The following is a 24,243-nucleotide window of genomic DNA, read 5'->3' as shown; positions in this document are numbered from 1 at the left end:
CCTATGAAATCTTGATGTATTTAGTTCTGTTATCTTAGAAGGTGTGGCTTTATTATGTTTGTCCAGCATAAAATCTCAACTAAATTACACATGCCCCCAAAGGAGCCCACAGATTAGAAAGGAGGACTTGAAGTAACCAGATAATTATAATGCAAAGGGAGAAGTGTTTCCATTGGGCCAATACAGGCTGCTGTGAGAGCACAGAGGAGTGCCTCCATTGTTCAGTTTGATTGATCATTCAGAGAGTGTATTGGGCATCTGCACAAGCCTGCACACTCCTCTAAGAACAGGGAAACCAGCAGAGGAAAGAAAGACACAGTCCCTGCTCTCAGGTGCATTAGGTCTCCGGGGGGAGCAGCAAGTGAGCAGCTCTGTACAAGTGCTGATGCTGTGAGAGAAGACCACCCAGTCTGCATCTGCAGGGGTGAGAGGATCCCTGAGTGAGATGGGAAGGAGCTGCAGGTGGGGAAGAGTGTTCCATACAGAGGGGACAGGGCTGAACACAGGACAGGGGCTGCATAGACCTCAGCAAAGGTCATCTCAGATGGCCAAGTCAAAACATCTGGGCAGACTGAAGACTGCAAAGTGGTGGGGGGACGGTTTTGGTAAAAGATGACCAGTCTTGTAAACCATGCCAAGGAGTTTGGACTTCTTCTAAGGTTAATGAGAGGAAATTTAATCAAGGCACTGAGATGGACAGATGTTCCTTTGAGCAAATAACTGGCTTCCCTGTAGAAAGTTATCTGAAGGGTGAGCAGCCAGAGGCAGGAGACCAGTTAAGAGGCTGTTGAAGTTCTCTCGGCAACCAAGGCAATGGCTTGACCTCAGCCTAGTGCTGGGGACACATGGGCTGATGGGAGAGGGGCTGGCAGGGTGGGGGGGCACAACAGGTGGGAACACTGGGCAAGAAGGATGCTAGTTTCTGACTTCCGGACGAAGAAGAGAGTAGAGCACAAGAAGTAGGTGGTCAGTTTCTTTGGCATATGTTGCACTTGAGGGACCTGTGGGGCAGTCATATGGACTTGCCAGACGGGTCTGGAACTGGGGAATAAGAGTTCACCTGAAGCCTGTGATTTGGAGGTTATCAGAATGGCAGGGGCTGCTGGGCCCATGGGCATTGTTGAATTCACACGTGAGTATTCAGAGTGAGATGAGAACAGGGACGCGAACAGAACCCCACGGAGGACCTGCACAGAGACGATGTTTCAGGCTGAGAGGGCAGACCACGGACGAGGCCATGTCAGTCCAGACAGGGAAGAGGAGACCCAGGAGAGGGTGGGGCCCCAGAGACCAAGGACAAGTTAATGTTTGGTATTTTCCTTTAACGTTCTTCATAGTTAAATAGATGCAGAGGGTTTACAGAAAATTTATAAGAGGAACACAGATACTTGATGTATTTCTATCCTTTGGCTTATTTTTGTTCTGTATTGGGTGGGGGAGGTCTTTTCTTTGGCTTGTACAACACCAGAATTCCACAGGGCCATTGTTGGAGAACCACCGGCCTGTAGCAAGGAGGTGTTAGCAGCAAGGTGGAAGGCTCGGTGGAGGGTGGAAAGGGAGATCCAGGGAGGAAGACATCCCCTCTGTGCCAGTCGCTGAGGGCCAAAGCTTGACTGTGGCAGGAGCACACTTCCCCACTGCTTAAGGGGAAGCGCAGTCCAACAGTCACTCCCAGGCCTTGTCAGGCCCACGGTGCTCTCGCTGCAGGCTGGCTTGATAGCTGAATTCCTGAGGATTGCTTACAAATCAGCATCTTGTGAGTCTGGTTAGGCTGGGTCCAGTCCTAGGGCTCTAGCAGATCAACCTGAAGGAGCCTGACGAGGTCTAAGAGCCTTTAAAATCGGCATGGGCAACAGTGACCCCGGCAGCTCGGGGGGGCTTGTTGGACAAGGCAGCAGCCAACTTCCTTGGCATCTCGTTCACTGCAGTGCCTCTCACCTGGCTTTCTGCCTCCCTCACCCAGGGCTGAGGCTGTTTGCACAGAACTCTGTGTTGGGGGAGGGAAGCAATAGCAAAAATTGTGGACCTGGCCGGCGCCGCGGCTCACTTGGCTAATCCTCTGCCTTGCGGCGCCGGCACACCAGGTTCTAGTCCCGGTTGGGGCGCTGGATTCTGTCCCGGTTGCCCCTCTTCCAGGCCAGCTCTCTGCTGTGGCCCGGGAGGGCAGTGGAGGATGGCCCAAGTGCTTGGGTCCTGCACCCCATGGGAGACCAGGAGAAGCACCTGGTTCCTGGCTTCGGATTGGCGCAGCACGCCAGCCGTGGCGGCCATTTGCGGGGTGAACCAACAGAAGAAGACCTTTCTCTCTGTCTCTCTCTCTCACTGTCTAACTCTGCCTGTCAAAAAAAATTTTTTTTGGACAGAGGGCAGCAAGCCTCCTGAGCCCTCATTTGTTTAGGCCATTGTGACCTGGTCCCTTTCTTTCCTGGGTCAACCTACTTTTCCTGTAGCCCCTTCAATACACCTACTGCAAAATGACACCTCTAGGAATAAACCAGGAGGTAACTTCTGTCTTTGTTGATTGTTGTAGTGTCACCTGTAGGCATGGGGAAAAAACCTAGGTGAAAACTTGAATCTGGATGGTCACATTCGCCTATAACATACGAAGCGCTGGGTTTGGGGTCTATGTGGTTGGGGAGGGCCTCAAGAATAAAAAACCCTTGCAGACTCACAAGGCCTGAGGTGGTAACTTGCATGCAAGAGTGCTCAGCTGTGTTGTTCAGTGGGTGGGGCAGAAAGACGTGAGACTGGTGCACAGAGCAAGGGCCTGCTGGGGCAGGAGTCCAGGAGGCTCTGCACAAACACTGCCATGTAACATCACTTAGAAACACAGAAACCAAGGAACGGCAGGGAAAAGCATGCTGGAGAAATGTGACGTGTCTCACAGGTGAAAGCATCGTGCCTCCCACTGGGAACTTTTCCACCCAGGAGCTTGAAGGCTCTTATTCCCAGGGTCAAGCAGTGGCGTCTGTCCCCTGATCACAGCCGTCCGGACCCCAATGCCCAGTGCAATTCAGCCACTCTCAGTGGTTTTAAAATAAGCGGTGGGAGCCCTGTTTGGCTTCCCAATTTGAAGGAAAAGTTGTTTTTAAATGATGGCCTTCTGTATTTGCGGGGATTTCTATGTCGTCATAGTCACTTTCAGGCTCCACGTAGCTGGAAGTGCTTGTCTTGTTTCTCACGTTGTTCACCAGTGAGTATGTAGGCGGCGGCAGACTTGGGGTTTCCTGTGGGGCTGGAACACACAGCAAGTTCCTTACGTGCAAAGCTGTTGTCTGTGGATGTATTTTTGACCGAATGGCTCAACCAGATTTTCATGGGTTTTGGTGATCTTCCCAGGTTCTGGGGGACCAGATCCCCATTTACAAACTCAGGCACAGATGTGTCGTGGCTCTCAGGATCACCCAAGTGAATAAACATCAAATATGCATATTGGTCATACACTCGGACTCCAAGTCTCTCTGCCTATGGCTGCGCTGCACCAAAACCATGAAGCAAAAGCGTAGAAAAGAAACAGACCAGGCCGGTGCCGCGGCTCAATAGGCTAATCCTCCGCCTAGCGGCGCCGGCACACCGGGTTCTAGTCCCGGTCGGGGCTCCGGATTCTGTCCCGGTTGCCCCTCTTCCAGGCCAGCTCTCTGCTGTGGCCCGGGAGGGCAGTGGAGGATGGCCCAAGCCCTTGGGCCCTGCACCCCATGGGAGACCAGGAGAAGCACCTGGCTCCTGCCATCGGATCGGCGCGGTGCGCTGGCCGCAGCGCGCTACCGCGGCGGCCATTGGAGGGTGAACCAACGGCAAAAGGAAGACCTTTCTCTCTGTCTCTGTCTCTCACTGTCCACTCTGCCTGTCAAAAATAAAATAAAATAAAATAAAAAAAAAAGAAACAGACCAGAGCCGGTAGCCAGATGAGCACTGTTGTGACTACAGCTCCTAACTCTCTCACAAGGAAGCAGTACAAACCATTTCCTTTTTTGGCACATCCCTCCTGATGATGTATGCTGTTTTCCAGCACTTTCCATAGTTGCTTATGTACAAATCTATCTGCTAAGAAAGAAGGACCAGAGGTGGCTTCAGGAAGTGGGATTAGTACAGAACAGACCTAGAGCAAAAGGAGAGACACAGAACAGCTCAGCTGCACCTTGGATGTGTGTGGAAATTGCCTGTACCACAATCTCAAAACCACTGCCTTGTTATTCCCTGCTGAACCGTGCAGTTAGGATGAGTTCATGGTCAGACTCCAGCAATCACTGGCTCTGTGACCACAGATGGGTCATCTGACTTCTCCCTACCTCAGTGTGTTCCTCTGACAATGGGCAGTGCACCTGCTCTGTAGCGTCACGGGGAGGATGACTGAGACAGTGCTTGTAGAGTGCCTAGCAGGGTACCGACACGGTGTTTGCTCTGTAAGTGTTGGCCAATAGGGTTGTTTATCCATTCAATCAGAACTTCTTCACTAAGTATCTAGGGAGCTCCAGGCACTGTCCTGGTGGGTAGATAGCCGTGAATAAGAAATAAAGCTTCCTGTTTTCCTGGAGATTATATGGAAGATATAGGATTATATATAATATATATTATATTATTATTAGATATATTAGATATATTATTAGATATATATGGAAGATATATAATTTCCTGGAGATTATAGTGGAAGAGATAGGTCCTAGACAAATAGGCAATAACTAAATAAGGCAGTTTTGGGGAACTGCCACAAATTTTACAACAGAAAGTAGCAGGACTATTTTAGATAGGTCAAGGAGGGCCTCTGGAGGTGGTGACTTTTGAGCAGAACCCCGAAGGATGGGGCAAAGCCGGCTAGTGAAGAGCTGAAGTCAGGGGACCCACGCAGACTTTTCTGACAGGAAGTGTGTGAGACCCAGGGACAACCCCAAGTTCCTTTTCACTCATGTTTCCAGCTGGGATTTGAACATGAATTTGCATATTCACATCAGGATACTGGGAGCTTTGGTATTTTTTCCCTCCACACTTACTATTTATGTATTTGAGAGTCAAAGAGAGAGTGTGTGTGTCATGGAGCTCCCACCCACTGGTTCATTCCCTAAATGCCCACAATGGCTGGGATGAAGCTGGGACCTGGAAACCCAATCCAGGTCTCCCAATTACTTGAGCCATCACTGATGCCTCCCAGGATCCTCAGGGGGCTGGGGTTTGGGGCTTGAGCTGGGTGTGGAACCCAGGTACTTGGATGTGGGATGTGGGCATCTTAACCGCTAGGCCAAATACCAGTGCTTTGCTGGCCCTTGTTAACTTACATATTCCTTTTAAACTTATGTATTCCTGTGTCTACAAATCCTAGTGCTGTGGACTGAATGTGTCCTCACTAAATTCATGTGTTTAGCCCTAACCCCCAGTGTGGCTGTATTTAATCATAAGGTGGGGCCCTGAGTTAGCAAGATTAGTGTCCTTGTCAGAAGAGACCTCGGGAGCTGGCTCTCCCGCTCTCTTCCCCAGCTCGACTGCACCGAGGAAGGGCCACGGGAGGACACAGCAAGAAGGCAGCATTCTGCAAGCCCAGAAGAGAACGTTCACTGGAACCTGAACTGCCTGGCACCTGACCTCAGGCTTACAACAGCCAGACCTGGGAGAAAGATTTCTGTTCACAGTCTACCATATTTTTGTTATGGCAGCCCAAGCTAAGAGACCCAGATAAATTCATTATCCTACCCTGAATGAAGCTCTTATCAGCAAAATATACTTACAGGAGTCCCCAAGAGAAGGCAAATCCCTGGGCGGCAGAGGGGGTAATTCAGCTGATGACTGATTAAAAACATTCCTGGGGACAAAGAAAGCGAGGAATCAGTGTTTGGTCTGGCCCATGCCTACTGTCCGAGGATTGAAAAGAAGATGTCAAGGAAAGTGAGTGGGTCGCACATTCAGATTTTGGCCCATACAGATTGGAAGCATTCCCTTGCCTTCCTGGGTCCTGCTTTCCCTTCATAACTGGCACCTAAAGGAACGGTTTGCTTCGGGTTAAGGAATGGCTGAAGTGCGGTAGCTTAGAGCTGGGAGCACGCCTTCCTGTGTTCACCTGAGCTGGCTCAGGACAGGGAGGAAGACACCTTGTGTATTTTGATTTCTAAAACAGACGAACTCCTAACGCTACGTGTGCACTCCCCCCGAGACAGCGGTCCCACTACAGGGTTTATGCCCCACCAAGATGCTTGCCTGTGTTTACCACAAGACACGCAGTAGAATGTTAATATCAGCACGATTCATAACAGCCCCAAACTGGACGCTCCTTGTGTTGTCTGGGTTCTCCAGAGAAACAGAAACATGTAAAATTAGCCATCACATTACCCAAATGCCCAGCAGGTAGCAGCGGGAGGCTCCCCACCATAGTGGTGGGAATGAATAATCGACAGCTGCCACAAGGCATCTCATAAAAATAATATTGAGCGGCCGGCGCCGTGGCTTAACAGGCTAATCCTCCACCTTGCGGCGCCGGCACACCGGGTTCTAGTCCCGGTTGGGGTGCCGGATTCTATCCCGGTTGCCCCTCTTCCAGGCCAGCTATCTGCTATGGCCCTGGAAGGCATTGGAGGATGGCCCAAGTGCTTGGGCCCTGCACCCCATGGGAGACCAGGAGAAGCACCTGGCTCCTGGCTTCGGATCAGCGAGATATGCCAGCCACAGTGGCCATTGGAGGGTGAACCAACGGCAAAAAGGAAGACCTTTCTCTCTGTCTCTTTCTCTCTCACTACCTACTTTGCCTGTCAAAAAATAAAAAAAAATTAATTAAAAAAATAATATTGAGCAAGAGAAGACAAATGCCAAATAATAGACACTGTATAATTTCGTTCACGAAATCATTGAAACAAGAAAAGATAAGCTTGATGCTGGTACAGATGGTGGTTCCCTTGGGGTGTGATGGCTGAGCGAGGCATCTGAGGTGTTGGTGACACCGTTTCTTGGTCTGGGTGCTAGCTACCGGGGTCTGTTCAGTGTGCAGAGATCCGTGGGGATGTGCGCTTTCCACGTGTGCTTTCCTGTGTTCATGTTGTACTTCAGTAGGAAGTCTCAACGGCAATATCAGTTTTATCCTCATCCAGGTGGCATTCTGGTCATCCAGCCACCTGGCACATTTATCTTACCCCTCGAGAGGATCAGAATTGGTGGGGAAAGGGTTTTATGGGCTGGGCCCCAGTAAAAAGCCATTTTAGAAAATTATAGATTATGCTTTCAAGAGTCATGTGTTCTAAAACAAGGATGGCTCTCGCCTGGCTCCTGGGAGGTCTCTTGTGAGCTCTTGGGATAGTCTTCCTGATATAGCACTGGGGCCTTGGGCCAGGCTGGATCAGCTGACCCCTGCAGGGATCGGAGAGTGAGCAGTAAAGGCCAGTCTCTGGGTGCTCCGTGCCTCCACGGCTGTCCCTCAATAAGCCCTGGACACCAAGGCTCAGATGAGTGACCCTGGTCTGCAGCGCTTCACACATCACTGCCCGCGGAGACTCCCGGGAGCTTGCAGCTGGCTTCTCCTTGAATCATCCTGCGTGCCTTTGCCTTTGCTGATTTTAACCTGCATCCTCTTGCTGTATTTAAACCTAACTGTGAGTTTTTCTGGGTCCCGTGAGTCCTTCTAGGGGATCATCGAGCCCGAGTGTGGCCTTGGGGAGCTCCGACACGGCTAGCAATCGTAACACCCCTGATACAGCACACAGTACCAAGGCAAAGAAATGGCCTATTTTTTGTGTAGCACAACAGCATTTGGAGGACTGTAGTTTTAATCCATCCAAAAAAAAAAAAAAAAAAGACAGACTGGGTGGTGGGCCAGGACACAGAGCCTAACCTGGGACCTCCGTCTAGATAGATGAGATGAGGGCCGCTGTGTAGAACAGTGCTGCCCTGTACCCCCAACACCCCGAGACCCAGCATTTCTCCAGCTGCACAAGAAGAGTGGGCATCGCAGTCACCCCAGTGCAGTACAGGAGGGGCGAGGGTGGAAGTAAACAAGGGGTTCTCAGAATTAAAGAGGTAGAGGGATTCCCCCCTCCACACACACACTTACTCATATGTCTTTTCTTCATCTCTTCGGTTTTGTTTCAAGGGCCTGACAACTTCCCATTTCTTGCCTATGCGGAGGGAAACACACATTCATTTAGGAGGAATTAGCGCAACATGTGATTTGAGAATTGAGAAGTCCTTAGAAACCAGGCAGGTCCAGGACATTTGAAAGAATTGCCGGGAGAAAACAGACTTGGAACACAGAGCTAGTAAGTGACAGAGCTAGAATCTGAGCACCCGGCCCCAGGGAGGGCAGCAACCACCTGGACACCATGTTTATCTCCTCAGTATTAAGTTGGTGTTAATTATAACCTACTTATTATTAGGATTGGTTCAAGATAAAAGAGGGCAGGCCAGTTTTTGTCCAGGGTCACACTTGTGACCATATCTGAGAATGAAAAGTCTTCCGAAGGCAAATGGACAGAGGACTTTAGGAGCGTAGAATATACTTTTTTTTTTTTTTTTTTTTGACAGGCAGAGTGGATAGTGAGAGAAAGAGACAGAGAGAAAGGTCTTCCTTTTTGCTGTTGGTTCACCCTCCAATGGCCGCTGCGGCCAGCGCATCATGCTGATCCGAAGCCAGGAGCCAGGTGCTTCTTCTGGTCTCCCATGCGGGTGCAGGGCCCAAGCACTTGGGCCATCCTCCACTGCCTTCCCGGGCCATAGCAGAGAGCTGGCCTGGAAGAGGGGCAACTGGGACAGAATCGGTGCCCCGACCGGGACTAGAACCCAGTGTGCCAGCGCCGCAAGGCGGAGGATTAGCCTGTTGAGCCGTGGCGCCGGCCAAAAAAATCATTTTTAAAAATACATTCTACGGGCCGGCTCCGTGGCTTAACAGGCTAATCCTCCGCCTTGAGGCACTGGCACACAGGGTTCTAGTCCCGGTTGGGGCGCCGGATTCTATCCCGGTTGCCCCTCTTCCAGGCCAGCTCTCTGCTATGGCCCGGGAGTGCAAGTGGAGGATGGCCCAAGTGCTTGGGCCCTGCACCCCATGGGAGACCAGGAGAAGCACCTGGCTCCTGCCATCGGATCAGCGTGGTGCACCGGCCGCAGCGCGCCAGCCGCGGCAGCCATTGGGGGGTGAACCAACGGCAAAAAGGAAGACCTTTCTCTCTGTCTCTCTCTTTCACTGTCCACTCTGCCTGTCAAAAAAATAAATAAATAGTAATAATAATTTTAAAAAATGATTTTTTAATTTACTTTTTTTTTTTTTTTTGACAGGCAGTTAGACAGTGAGAGGGAGAGAGACAGAGAGAAAGGTCTTCCTTTTTGCCGTTGGTTCACTCCCCAAATGGCCACTATGGCCGGAGAGCTGTGCCGATCTGAAGCCAGAAGCCAGGTGCTTTCTCTTGGTCTCCCATGCGGCTGCAGGGCCCAAGCACCTGGGCCATCCTCCACTGCCTTCCAGGGCCTTCCAGGGCCACAGCAGAGAGCTGGACTGGGACAGAATCCGGCACCCTGACCAGGACTAGAACCCCGGGGTGCCGGCACCACAGGCAGAGGATTAGCCTAGTGAGCCGCAGCACCGACCTTTTTTATTTACTTGACAGGCAGAAAGAAAGAGACACAGAGCTCCCACCTGCTGGTTCAGCCCCACCCCCAGCCCCTAAAGTTCCTGCACTAGCTGGGCCTGGGCCTGGGCCAAAGCTCAGAGGCAGGAACTCATTCCAGATCTCCCATGTGAGCGGCAGGTACCCAATTTCTTGAGCCATCACTGCTGTCTCCCAGGATCTGCATTGATGGGAAGCTAAAGTTAGAAGCGGGAGTTGGGAATCAAACCCTGGTATTCTGATGTAGAATGTGGGCATCTTAACTGCCCGGCTAAACACCTGCTCCCTAGAATATGCCTTTTGTACTAAGAGAAAATTAAATAGGAATAAGGGGTAGGGGAAGTGGGCATTGAACTGGGAGCTCAGTGGTCCCAACTCTGCCACCAACTCTTGCAATGCCTCATTGTAAGACTCCTTCCCACTCTGAACCTTCCTTTTCTTATGTTTAAAAAGAGATTGAGGAGAACGACAAAAGAAGGTTTACTTCTTGTGCAGCCTTGGTTGAGGCAGGTTCGGAGCTATGCCCAGATGCAGTGGGAGGACAGTGCTTGACCACTGACGGATGCCTGCCCCGGGAGTGCCCCAGGGGCAGGTGCGGTACCCCTCAGTGTATTTAGTACAACCACCCCACCCCCCCATCCCCACCCCCTGCCTACTCCCGGCTTAGGCCATTACACAGGGTTGGGGAACTTTTCTATTGACTTTGAAGTCCTACCTGCAGTTGCCTTGGCAGGGCCAGACCAAATGATTTTGTGGGTCTTATACAGCTCACAGGCCAGATATCTCTTCCCCCCCATCCCCCAATAAATCTCCAAACAACACACTACGGAATCAAGTATTCCATGTTTCTGGAGATGAACAGCAAAGTGGAAAAGCCACTTGTAAATAATCTGGAGTTAGTGCTACTTCCCCATTTATGATATCATTCATGACCAGAGGATGCCAAAGAAGCCTGTGTTCAAGGTGGGGATCACACAGAATATCATCCAATGGAGAAGGTGGCCAAACACCGTGGCCCCTGGTTGAGCGCGTGTTTCACTCCTCAAGACAATTCCAGATGTTCCGTAGCCCCATGTTCTCTTTCAAGTCCCAGAGACAGGATGCTGTGATCAGCAGTCAGCACAGGAAAAGAAAGCCCTGGAGCCCACCGTGCCCTGAGGCAGACCCTGAGGACTGGAAGGGGACTGGGAGGTCAGCCACCCTCCTTCCCTTTACTGTGCAAATGGGAGGAAGCGCTGAGGACCAGGGACTTAAGTCCGTGGCAGGACTAGGACTCAAACCCAGAATGTGTGATGCTTTATCCAAAATTTAGCTCATACAGGCCCAGAACTAATCTGCCTGTTCTAAAGGGGCTCTAATGCCCTCAGCCCTCCCACCACCTGCCCAGACGAGATGGCCATTACCTTGTCTAAGTTGACACCTGTAGATACAGTACATGATGAGGCCCAGGCTCACAGAGACAATGATCATGGCCACAGCCAAGATGATCCAGAAATTGTCCCTCCACCAACTCATTGCAGTGGGATCCTGGGGAGAATGGAGATGGAGGAAAGAGGTGTGAGTCAAAGGCATAAGGGCAGGGGTGGGGGCGGGGAGCAGTTGTCTTCGGTGCTGTGTAGAGAAGCAGACGTCTGCTTAGGAATCAGACAAGTGTGGTTCAAGTCAAACCCTAGCCGTTAGCAGGCCACTCAGGCAAGTCACTTAACCTTCCCAGAGTGTCTTCCTCTGTAATGTGGGAGTGATACCATCTGCCATTTTACAGGGCTTGGTGAAGATTAAAGTACCTTTGAGGTACTCTAGAAGTGCCCAGTGTAGTCACTGCTCTTTCTTGTACATAAAATACGCAGCAGAGGGAGAAGTGCCATTCAAGGCCATAATTCATGGTTTTTATGTCGTGTGGGCACTAAGACAGGCTTAGTGCAAAACAGGGCAAAGACAGCTCTGAGAGCTTTTTTTTCAAGGTAGGAGTTAGGAAACTACTCTGGTGGGTCTCTCTGAATGCGGCGTGGCCAGAAAGGCAGAGCCAAAGGTGCAGAGCAAGCTAAAGAAAGTAACAGGAGTCTGGGGGCTGAAGGCTGGCCGATTAGAGAAGGGGAGAGAGGGAGAGACCAAGGAGAGAGCACCGAGGCAGACTGTGGTGGGAGAGGCTCCGTGGCGGAGAATGAGCGCTGCGTGTGTAGGGGGGTTATGTGTGATATTCAGTATTAATTAATATCCTGCCTGTATTGTAACTTTCTGGCAACCTCATACTTTCTGTAAAAACTGCACAACACACCAGAGCTGCTGTGAGCACATCCTGTGTCAGGGAATGATGTGTGTACAGAGCTTTTCTGAGCCATGGGGACACCACATGGGCAGGTGGAGAGGACACCAGCTGCTGGGCTCCTGGTGACAGTGGGGAGTGGCTGCAGGATGCACGAAAGCCCCCATGAGCTCAGGGAGCCCTGGAAAAGAGGCTGGGCTCTTTTTTTTTTTTTTTTTTTTAGATTTATTTTATTTATTTGAAAGGCAGAGTGACAGAGAGGAAAGGAGGGAGGGAGGGAGGGATAGAAAGAGAGAGAGAGAGAGATCTTCCATTGGCTGGTTCACTCTCCAAATGCCAGAAATGACAATGACGGGAGATGAGCCAGGCCAAAGCCAGGAGCCAGGAACTCCATCTGGGTCCTCCATGTGGGTAGAAGGGGCCCAAGTACTTGGGCCCTCTGTTGCTTTCCCAGGCCCATTTGCAGGGAGCTGGATCAGAAGCAGAGCAGCTAGGATTCCTTGAAACAGAACTCTGATATAGGGTGCTGGCATTGCAAGCAGCAGCTCAACCCACTGGACCACAACACAGGCCCTGAGGCTGGGCTCCCTTCATCCACGGAAGGAGCACTTTGCTGGTTCATTTGGATATTAAAGTAAAAATGGCCATTTAGGGATCTCTGGGAGGTGTCCTGGCGATCTGGCTTCAGAGAGGCAACCACCTGTGTCCCCATTCAAGCCCGCGGGAGCTCACTGGTGCATGTTCACACAGTGCCATTTCAGAGAATTTGAATAATGGCAACAATGTAAAAGGTGGCAGAGAAACAGGGCAGAATTAGGCTGTTACTAAAACCATTCTTTTTTTTTTTGACAGGCAGAGTGGACAGTGTGAGAGAGAGAGACAGAGAGAAAGGTCTTCCTTTTTGCCGTTGGTTCACCCTCCAATGGCCACTGCACCCGGCGCACCGCGCTGATCCGAAGGCAGGAGCCAGGTGCTTCTCCTGGTCTCCCATGCGGGTGCAGGGCCCAAGGACTTGGGCCATCCTCCACTGCCTTCCCGGGCCATAGCAGAGAGCTGGCCTGGAAGAGGGGCAACAGGGATAGAATCCGGCGCCCCGACCGGGACTAGAACCCTGTGTGCTGGCACCGCAAGGTGGAGGATTAGCTTGTTAAGCCACGGCGCCGGCTACTAAAGCCATTCTTACTACACAGATCTTCTGACTTGGTTGGAAATGTAAAAATATGATTGTATTACTGGCATAGTGTCTGTGGATTTGGATTTTCAGTTTAAAATTTTATTTCTTAAGCTTTGACTTGATTAATATAATGTTCTTTGGTCACTAATAAGTTATAAAGAGCAAAACCAATTGTGTATAACTAGAACCCTCTGTATACTTCATTCTTCAGCTTACTTTTTCTGTTTTGTATGATACTTCTGTGATTTATCCATAATGATTGATGAACTAGAGATTTAGTCTTTTTTTTTTTTTAAAGATTTTATTTATTTATTTGAGAGGTAGAGTTATAGACAGACAGAGAAGAGACAAAGAGAGAGGTCCTCCCCCCGCTGGCTCACTCCCCAAATGGCTGCAGTGGCCGGAGCTGGGCCGATCCGAAGCCAGGAGCCAGGAGCTTTTTCCAGGTCTTCCACGTGGGTGCATTGGCCCAAGCACTTAAGCAATCTCCCACTGCTTTCCCAGGCCATAGCAGAGAGCTGGATTGGTAGAGGAGCAGCTGGGACATGAACTGGTGCCTATATGGGATGCTGGTGCTGCAGGTGAAGACTTGGCCTACCATGCCACAGCACTGGCTCCTATTCTTTTTTTTTAATATTTATTTTATGTATTTGAATGGCAGAGTTAGAGAGAGGGAGGGAGTAGCAGCAGCAGTATTAGTAGTAGAGAGAGATATCTTCTGTCTACTGGTTTACCCCTCAAATGGGCACAACAGCTGGGGCTGGGCTAGACTGAAGTCAAGAGTCTGGAACTTCATCCAGGTCTCCCATGTGGGTGATAAGGGCTCAAGCCCTTGGACCATATTCCGTTGCTTTCCCATGAGTATTAGCATGGAGCTGGATCAGAAGTGAAGTAACCAATCAATGCCCCTGTGGGATGCCAGTGTTGCAGGCACTGATTTAACCTGCTGTGCCATAACACCAGCTCCTAGAGATCTCTTCTTCTTCTTCTTTTTTTTTTTTAAGACTTATTTGTTTGAAAGGCAGAGTTACAGAGAGGCAGAGGCAGAGAGAGAGAGGATGGAAGCATCTGCTGGTTTACTCCCCAAATGGCCACAACAGCCAGAGCTGCACCAATCCAAGGCCAGGAGGCAAGAGCCTCCTCCAGGTCTCCCATGTAGGTGGAGGGGCCCAAGGACCTGGGGCCATCTTCCACTGCTTTCCCAGGCCACAGCAGAGAGCCAGGACAGAAGTGAAACAGCCAGGACTCAAACCGGCACCCACATGGGATGCCAGCACTGCAGGTGGCGGCCCCAAGAGATTTATTCTTAAGGGAGCTGTCAGCTACCCAGAGTAGCCCACCCCCTAGGCATGCACACACCAAGATTTGTTGCAGATCATCTTTTCAGTATGCACAAAAGAGTAATAGAAGACGAAGTGTCAGGGGAAAGGAAGAAAAATGAAGACTGAAAACTTAGAGGGCCTGTAAAATTTGGTTTGCAGGGCCTAGTGAGGTCAAAAAGACATTGGACATAAGAAGGGGCCACATGTCAGAACCTTTGTTTAGAAAACATAAATTGGACTCTCACCTCCTTTAGTTCAGGGGAACCAGATAGAAATATAGATAAGTGGGTAGACAGATAGATAGACAAACAGACAGACAGATGTGGTGCCGTGGTTTGGATATGGTTTCGGTGTCCTCCAAGGGTCCATCGTGATTGGAGACTTGGTCCCCATGGCGGCAGTATTGGGAGCAGAGAGGCCTAGTACTGGGATGGGCATGGCCTAGGGGGAGATTTTAGGTCTTGCTGTGGGTGCTGCCCTCGGGAGGACTTAAGGTAGCTGTCCTAGGACCCCTCCCCTCACTAGAAGATTGTTAGAAAAACCTGAGCTTGGCTCCACTCAATTTCTGTCTGACTTCTTGTTAAAGAGCCAAGAGGGTCCTCACTGGAGCTGTGCGGGTGTTGGCACCACGCCCTTAAGCCTCTAAAACTGTGAATGAAGTAAGTCTCTTCTATTCATAAGTAGCCTGCTACAGGCATTTCATTATAGTGATGAAAAAGCTAATGGGGGGCTAGTGCTGTGGTGCAGGTTAATCCTCTGCCTGTGGTGCCGGCATCCCATATGGGCACCAGTTCTAGTCCCGGCTGCTCCTCTTCTGATCTAGCTCTCTGCTTATGGCTTGGGAAAGCAGTAGAAGATGGCCCAAGTCCTTGGCCCCTGCACCCACGTGGGAGACCCGGAAGAAGCTCCTGGCTCCTGGCTTTGGATCGGCTCAGCTCCGGCCGTTGTGTCCATTTAGGGAGTGAACCAGTGGATGGAAGACCTTTCTCTCTGTCTCTCCCCCATATTGTCTATAACTCTACCTCTCAATGAAAGAAAGAAAGAGAGAGAGAGAGGGAGGGAGGACGGAAAGAAGGAAGGAAGGAAGGAAGGAAGGAAGGAAGGAAGAAAGAAAGAAAGAAAGAAAGAAAGAAAGAAAGAAAGAAAGAAAGAAAGAAAGAAAGAAAGAAAAAGCTAATATGGATGGATGGATCCAGATAGGCAGGAGGTAGGTAGATAGAAAGAAGCTAGAGGGAGAGAAAAGGAAGGAAGGAAGGAAGGAAGGAAGGAAGGAAGGAAGAAAGGAAGGAAGGAAGGAAGGAAAGAAGGTATAGATGATAGAAAATAGAATTTTCTTCCTTCACTTTCTCAGTTCTTTTCTCTCTTATTCAAATGTTTGACTCCTGATTCTTTGACTGTCTTGCCTCTAATATTTTATATCTCTTTGTCTTTTTGTTTTATTCTTGAAGAAGTTCTCCAGAAAGCAACACAGACCTACACTTTGGAGCTACAGAAGTAAACACCAGGACACCAGAGTTCAGAGCTGTTATATACAAGGAACATGACTGGGTGGAGGAAGATTGGGCTGGAAGACAGGAGGCTGACTTGTTTCCCCACAAATCCTCTGCATTGCTTGATTTTTGAGCTAAATGCATTTACTTTGAGGAAATCAAAAGAAGACTGAATCGACTGTATGGGGTAGCTTCAACAAAAACCGTGAGTCTGGTTTCAATGCCAAAGGAATTTCATTCTTGTCAAGTTTCTTGAGAAAGAAAGAGGCAATGGAGGGTGGTGTGGTGGTGCCGCAGTTCAGCCGTCTTTTGGGATGCCCACATCCCATATGCGAGTTCTGGAGTTCAAGTGCTGCCTCTGCTTCTGATCCTGTACCCTGCTAACGTGCGTTCTGGGAGGCAGCAGGTGGTGGTTCAAGGACTTGGGCCTCTGCCACCCATATGAGAGACCCACATTGAATTCCTGGTTCCTGGATTCAGCCTGACCCAATCCCGGCTGTTGCAGGCATTTGGGAAGTGAACCAGAGGATGGGAAATCTATCTCTCTCTCTTTTTCTCGGTCACTCTGTCCTTCAAATATAAGTAAACAAGTAAATATGTTTTAAAAGAGAAAGAGGAAATGGAGTGATGTTGCCAAAAGTGAGACTATGGGGTCACTTTTCAGAACTACTCGGAATAATTGGGGCCAGCATTGTGGCCTAATGGGTAAAGCTGCCACCTGAGACACTGGCATCTCTTACGGGTGCCGGTTCATATCCCAATTGTTCCACTTACGATCCATCTCCCTGCTAATGCCCTGGGAAAAGCAGCAAAAGATGGCCCAGATGTTTGGGCCTCTGCCACCCACGTGTGAAACCTAGAAGAAGCTCCCGGGTTTGTCTTGGCCCAGCGCTGGGGAGTGAACCAGAAAATGGAAGATCTCTATCTCTGTCTGTCTGTCTCTCTCTGTAGCTCTTTCTAAATAAATAAATAAATATTTAAAAAAGAAATAACCCCTCAGAATAATCTTTTTAAAAAAGTTTTGTTCTGACTAATGCAGTGGGTTTTATTTGCCATCAGATGTTTCAAGCACACGCAGTGCGCTGAGCAGTTTTCCAAGCGCTTTCCTGTCTCTCACCTCATTTCATCCTCTCTGCCACTGTGTTCTCCTGCCAGCGAGCGGAGACTGAGAAGCAGCCGGCCCAAGCTCCCCTGGGAAGGAAGGAGGGCGAGAATGCTTTCCCTCTGTGTCACGGGTCTTTCTCTGTTGATGCTGGTGATGTCGCCGCTGAGTCAGGCAGGAAAAGTCAAATGGGGCTCAGGGTATTTTGCTTTGGAAGGAGCATCATTTGACAGTGATTTGGCAGTGTGACAGGTCACGGGGGGTCCCCAAAAGGAATGATCAGGGTCTAGTCCCCCACTTACTATGACCAGAGAAGCAGCGCTGTGGTCAGCCCCTTCTCCATAGGCTGCTAAGAGATGGCCTTTGCGACAGAGCAGAGGAGAGCTTGTCTTTTGGGGAGAGAACAGCTGAGAGAGGGGTCCCAGGAGAATCACATGGCGTTCCCAGCTGGATGTCTTCAAGGCCCCTGGGCTAGTTTCAGGGAGGACGGCAGGGAGTTCTGCCAGAGAGCAGAGCCCAGCAGCTGCGAGGTGATGGCCAGGCCCCGGAACGGGGTCGAAGCTGGAGTCTACTCTTACCATCAGGCATGGCGTTGGGGTGCAGGACTACTGAGAGCTGCCGAAGCGTGGACACAGGAGTGCTTATGTGACAGGATGCTGAGAATTAGCCCAAAGATATGGATGTGTCTCTCAGGACTGACTTCAAGAGGCTGAGGAAGCAGGAGGCTTCTCAGGGCAGGACTCTGACTGAGGTCTACAGGGGGGCCCTGGGAGGCCAGAGTCAGGGCCCAAGATCAGTCTAGGCCGGGAGAGTGATGTGGGAGCAGAGTTGTTCCAACCCCAGAGCCACAGGTCAATGCCAGGCCTGGGGCACAGGGGAGAGCTGCACCCACAGGTGCAGGTGTCGGGGTCCCAGCTGCCAGGAGAGCCGGCAGGGCCTGTCCCTGATGTTCTGGGGGAGCATTTGGTGGACACTACGAGTGGAAGAAGGGAGAGCAAGGTGAATTCTCCCGACATCCTCTAGTTACTGGTTACCAGGTCCCTTGTGTGTCAGGCCCTGGGGCAGGACCTTGAGGATATCGGAAGTCTCCACCCCTGCCTGCGTGTGGAATCCCCCGGGGAGCTTTAGAAACTGCAGATGTGTGTACCGCATCAGAGATTCTGATCTGACTGGCTTGGGCTGGGGTCTGGCCATGTTTGTTTTTTTAAAGTTTTCTAGATGATTCTAGCAGAAGGTCAAGGTTGAGAACCACAGATACACATGTTAACATTTCATCCTCCTAATAACCTTCCAGGCAAGGGGCTCCAGCAGGTGCTCTAATCTTTTCTATAAAGTGATCTGGTTTGAATATAACCTACGCACATCCTCCCGTATATCGTGAAAGTGATCTCTGGATGGCTTATAATACCTCATACAATTAAATGCTACATAAATAGTTGTTATGCTGTATTGTTCAAAGAATAACAATGAGAAACAAGAGTATATATTCAGTACGGACACTTTTTTTTGGCAAATATTTCCATCCATGGTTGGTTAAATCCGTAGATGCAGAACCTGTGAGTATGGAGAACTGGCTGTGCTTCCATTTTACAGATGAGGAAATAGAGCTCAGAGACATTAAGAAATTTGCCAGCGGGGTGAGTGCTTGGCACAGCAGTTAAGACGCTGCTTGGGACACCTGCGTCCCATATCACAGTGCCTGGGTTCAAGTCTGGGCTCTGCTCCTAACTGCAGTTTCCTGCTAATGCACACCTTGGGAGGCATGGTGACAGCTCAAGTGGTTGAGTCCCTGGCCACCCATATGGGAGAACCAAGTTGAGATTCTGGCTCCCAGCTTTGGCATGACTGCTGTGGGCATCTGGGGAGTGAACAAGCAGATAGTTCTTTCTCTGTCTCTCTTTGCCTTTCAAATACATAAATAATTGAAAAAAAAAAAAAAAGAAATTTACCAAAGGCTACACAACTAATTAACCAACATGAAGTTCCAGCTAAGTTCAGCTGACCCTAAACTTTGTTTACCCTGATTACCTTGTCACACTGACACCATGTTGGTGTATTTTTTTTTGTTCATAACAGAACTGAAAGCAGAACCATTGTTGAGAACTTCCAATATTGGCAAGACCTCAGTCTTTTGCTGTGACTTGTTCCACTCAATGAGAACCTCAATATGAAAATGGACTTTAGAAAACTGGCGTGCGTTATGTGCTGACTTACCACGAGTTCTGACTACTCTGTTCGCTTCAGCTCTGTAAAGTAGGTAACAGTTATTACTATCCCATTTATCACTTTTCTTATTTATCTTCATTTTATTTGAAAGGCAGATGGGTGCCGATTCGTGTTCCAGCTGCTCCACTTCTGATTCAGCTCTCTGCTTGTGGCCTGGGAAAGCAGTGGAGGATGGCCCAAGTGCTCAGAACCCTGTACCAACATGGGAGACCCAGAAGAAGCTCCTGGCTCCTGGCTTCAGCTTGGCCCAGCTCTGGCTATTGTGGCTATCTGGGGAGTGAACCAGTGGATGGAAGACCTTTCTGTCTCTGTCTCTCCCCATCTCTGTCTGTAACTTCTGCCTCTCAAATACATAAATAAAATCATAAGAAAGGGGGGAGACAAAGACAGGTAGAGAGAGAGAGAGAGAGAGCAAGAAGGAGATTGATCTTCCATCTGCTGGTTCACTCCCCAAATGCCTGCAACAGCCAGGGCTGGGTCAGGCCAAAGCCAAGGGCCAGAACTCAATCCAGGTCTCAGGGACCCAAGTACTTGAGCCATCACCTGCTGCCTCCCAGGGTGCACATTAGCAGGAAGCTGGATCAGAAGCAGAGGAGCTGAGACTCAATCCCAAGCAATGCTGTGGGATGTGGACATTCCAAGTGGCTACTTAACTGCTGTGCCACAAGCCTGCCCCCACTATCCCATCTTATAGATGAGAAAACATAGATTTAGAAGAGCTCAATAACTTGCCCAAGGTTGCAGATCTAGGAAGTAGAGAAACCAGAAGTTAAATCGAGGTCTGTGTGGCTTAACTTTTGACCACTAAGCCAGGGCCTTTCAAACATCTCATTCTGGTTGCCTGGGAAGTGTATCAAAAAGTATTTGAAGACAAGGTCCTGAGTCCCCACTCCACTCCCCACTCTGATCTGGAGGTCTGATGTGGGCATCGGGCATCAGCATTTTAATTCAGCAGCCCTAGTTGTTCTCAGGCCTTCGAGAGGAGCACTGCACTTAGCCAATTTGCAGAGCCCGAGTCGGGGCAAATGAGGAAACTGGAGGCTTCCCCCATAGAACAATCATAGGCAGCAGCAGCAGCAGCAGCAGCAGGATCTGGATAGAGTGAGAGTCACTGAAGAAGACTCCTTGAACGCAAATACCATCCCTGTCACAGTGCCTGAAGTCCCAACACCGGGTCCTGCCTCTCCATGGCAGGGCTCATCCCCCTCTTCTTGAAACCATGGGCAGCAAAGGATTCCCCTCCTCTTGCTCAACATCAAGCTTCCCATGGCTGCCTAACATACAGCCCATAATAGTTTCTACTTACCTATTGCATAGTAACTTGCAGCCTCATAATAGTTGCTTTAAAAAAAAATCAGCTGAGCTGTCTTTCCAGGGTTCCTGATAAAACTGGACCGAACTGGCTGCTGCCAACCTTATAGCTTGTGCAGAGGGATACCTTATAGTTTATTAAATGTTAAATACACAGGTCCGATGACATTTCAGCAGCTGTCTTTGGACATAGGCTGTACACAAGACACGATTTGTCAAGGCGCATGCCCAGAGGACTCCCATGCTTTCCTCTGCACCTATGATGTCCTCTCGCTTTCGTTCTCCCAGTTCCACCCCAGGTACCCTAACTCCGTAAATTCCCAAACCTCTCTCTGTGCCCGGAGATTGATTTAGGCCTCTGCATGATTTACCCCTTCTCCTACAGGCCTGCAGTCGTAATAAGAATCATAATAGTAATCAATGTTGTGTGTATCAGTAAGTGAACCCAGTGTTACTTGAACAGTGAGTGCCCAGTGGAGAGCCTGTGCACAATGCTCTCCCCACTTCCCCATCATTTAAACTCACTGGCTGGGTGTGTAGCCATGGAGGAAGAGAAACAATTCGTAGCTTCCTGTTTTCCTTCTCTGGGGCATCAGTAGGAGCAGGGTCATCTGTAAACCCTTGTCCTATGTCCTGGAAGGATGCTAAGAGCTGAATGTGACAGGGCTGCAGGAATGAAGTCCCTGCAGGGCCAAGACCCAGCAGGCCCAGCACCTCCTGTTCACCTCCCTACCTGCAAGGGCTCCCCACTGAGGAGCTCAGCATTCCCCAGGTTCTCCCTCCTCTCTCTCCTCGGCCGTCTGCCCTCGGGAAAGGCTCTGAATCTCCTGCATTCGGAGAAGGTCAGAGGGAGAGATGGAATCCTGAGGGATCCTTGTATAAGTTGGGAGGAAAGAAGAAGAACTGGCAGAGGAGGGCAAGGAGGAACAGCTAGAGGAGGAGGAGGAGGAAGGGGAGGAGGAGGAGGAGGTCAGGAACGGGAGAGGGGTTTTCCACTGGCAAGGGGAGCCTGAATTCTGGGAAAGGAGACTGAGCAAGGGCTGGCTGTCTGCAGTATGAGAGACTTGTATGCGTTCCTCAGCTCTGCTGGGGCCAGGAGAGAGGACAAGCATGAAACACAGGGAAGGAAGAGAGAGGCAGAGCAAGATGCGAAGAAGAGCCTGGGGCCCTAGGGAAGGGTGAGCTCTCCAAAGAGGACAAGGATGGAGACGTGAGAGAGGCGCAGAGTGGGACCAGCGAGGACTGGGGCTGTGGGGACAGGAAGCTCACATCCCAGAGCTTCTGTTGTTCCCAGGGCGGGAGGCAGAGCCCAGGCCTGGGGGCTGGCCGGGGTGGGCAGGCAGGAGGCAGACAAGACCGTGGTCCAGCAGTGACAAAGCCCTCTCCCACCTTCCCGCACCCCTCCCTGCCCTGCCCCACGTTCCCAGGGCACTTCCTCCCTTCCTCCTGCACTGCCCACCGCATGAAGAGTGCGCCTCAGCCACAGGAAGGGGCACTGCTAACCATGCAGTGTAAGGTGGCCGACATGTGACATGTGTTCCCCCACACTGAGCCTGTGACAGTGACGGCTGTCCCTGGAGGCTTGTTCTGCCTGCTCGTAGCTGGCCTCCCATGAGAGCAGGCTCTTACCCGTCTCTTCACTCTGTCTCTAATCCTTGAACGTCACCTGGGACACTGTGGATGTCCCCCGAGACCCCCGTCTGTGAATATATGGGTGACTGAGTGATGCCCCAGGCCCTTTTCCTTGTTACAGATGGCCTTACCCTGTAATGATGGATCTGAAACTCCAGCAATCTGAAGTCCAAAGCCAGTTTCCTTGGACACAGGACCTTGGGCAAGCTCCTTGCCCTCCATGAGGCCACTAATAGGGTCAAGAGGCTGTCTGGGAAGCAGAGGCCATGCAAGTGTGGGGGTGGTGGGGATCCAGCTTCCCCCGGGGTTCTGCACATTCCTCTAGCTGACTGAGACATTGCCCAGGAACACCGGTGAGCCTGTTGCAATTCTGAGTGACTTACAGGGAACGGATTGAGCAAGTCCTTCCACAGGGAGGAGTGGATGGGTGGGGGAACGGCTAAAAGTCCTCACGGTCTCACCCCAACTTACTTCTCCAAAGGTCATTTCTGGGGAGTCACTGACAGATACCACGTTGTCCCTCGCCAGGAGTTCGTGAGACTGTGCGTTTATTCAGCATTTCCCTATTTTATTTTTACCCAACATCCTCAGTAGGAAATGAAAGTTTACAAGGTGAAAGGTACCTGCTCATGTACACAAGTGAAGCACTGAAGGGCACTGGGCTGGAATCAAGGGTGTGGGGCTCTCGTCACTAGCTTTGCTGGTCATTAGCTTTCCTAATTCGTATTTTCATTTTATTTGGAAGGCAGAAAGAGACAGAGACAGTAACATAGAGAGATGTCCTACCCACTGCTTACTCCCCAGATACCCACAACAGCCAGGACCGGGCCAGGCTGAAGCCAGGAGCTTGGAACTCAATCCAGGTCTCCCGAGTAAGTGGCAGGGCTCCGCTCCCAATTCCAGCTCCGTGCTAAGGAGCACCCTGGGAAACCACAGGTGATGGCTCAAGAACGTGGGTCCCTGCCACCCACATGGGAGACCCAGATGGCGTTCTCAACTCCTGGCTTTGGCCTAACCCAGCCCCAGTTCTTGCAAACATTTGGAGAGTGGACCACCGGATGTGAGATCTCCATCATCAGTCTGTCTTTCTCTGTCTCTGTGCTTCTCAAATAAATAAAATAATCCAAAGCAATACATTTTTAAAAATAAAAAAAGCTCCCTGGTCTCATGTTCTTCAGGCCCAGCAATGCCTGCTTCTGATGCAGTGGGGCCAGGACAGGGAGTGGCTCAGGGACAAGGAATGGAAGTGGAGATGGGAAAGCTGAACCCAGGTCTCCTCTTGAGCCAACTTTCCTGAGGGCAAAGGCAAATGGCCCAGCACTCCTTGACCCAAGGCCTCTAAAAGGCAGGATGCCTTCTAAATTCCTGAATGCCATAGATGCAGTGGCAAAGATATCAAGGCCTGAAGGGTCCCAGTTCTTCATCTCTGAGCTGCAGGTTACACCGCCGGTGCCTCCACCCTCAGCCTGACACCTAGCACAGTGCTGTGAGGGTCCCAAGTCGGAGCTCACCGTCAGTACCCAGAGAACGACGCTGACACCGTGCACCTGCCATGCCTCACTCCCAGTCCTCGTCTCATTGACTTTCTCGTGGCTCCCGACACAGATACAAAGACGCAGTGCCCCAGAGAGGGGATGTGATGCCTCGACTCACCCAGCCAGCGACTGGGAAAGCAGCAACCTTTAGGCTCAGTGTTTTTCTGATCCCACCCAGCAGTTGTACCAAGGCCCCAGGCCACAACCCCCAGCCTAGCATCCAGGCCATCACTCCCATGGACATGCCCTGATGCCAACAGGTGCCTGCGGTGGGGGAAAGTGGGAAATGGCCTGGGAGAGCCGAGGCGCTTACCGGAACGGGGAGGCTGTCCAGATGTGAGCGGCTGTAGAGACGGCCTGAGTGTGGCGGTTCGGCTGCAGCTGATAAGAGGTGTTTCTCACCCGCGCCAGTGAGCCCAGCCTGACCACACTTCCCCTTTCTGGTCCACCCACAGGGGAGACGCAGGCGTCACCAGCTGGCAGTCATTCCCCTTTCCAGGGAAGCTGCCCACCCCAGACCAGAATGTTCCCACTGCCCTGAGTGCTGCCACCAGGCCCATCAGAGGTCCGTGATGGTGTGGGAGGGGCCTTTTTCACTGTGTGGATGTGCATCTGCTCT

At 50.7% G+C, this 24,243-nt stretch overlaps 1 protein-coding gene across 1 annotated transcript; it reads right to left on the bottom strand.

Annotated features, from left to right (window-relative positions):
- Positions 1-3,032: 3,032 nt before the first annotated feature.
- Positions 3,033-24,020, bottom strand: SCIMP (SLP adaptor and CSK interacting membrane protein). Its single transcript, XM_062175108.1, has 5 exons — positions 23,938-24,020; positions 10,973-11,096; positions 8,024-8,087; positions 5,718-5,791; positions 3,033-3,235 (listed from the first exon to the last, which is right to left on the bottom strand). The coding sequence occupies exons 2-5, from the start codon at positions 11,082-11,084 to the stop codon at positions 3,033-3,035; spliced, it is 453 nt and encodes a 150-aa protein (XP_062031092.1). The 5' UTR covers positions 11,085-11,096; positions 23,938-24,020.
- Positions 24,021-24,243: the final 223 nt, after the last annotated feature.

The sequence above is a fragment of the Lepus europaeus genome, chromosome 18 (genome assembly GCF_033115175.1).
Source record: "Lepus europaeus isolate LE1 chromosome 18, mLepTim1.pri, whole genome shotgun sequence".
In the NCBI taxonomy this organism is placed as follows: domain Eukaryota; kingdom Metazoa; phylum Chordata; class Mammalia; order Lagomorpha; family Leporidae; genus Lepus; species Lepus europaeus.
Note: the sequence above shows the minus strand (reverse complement) of the source record. Positions and strands in the feature narration are given on the sequence as shown.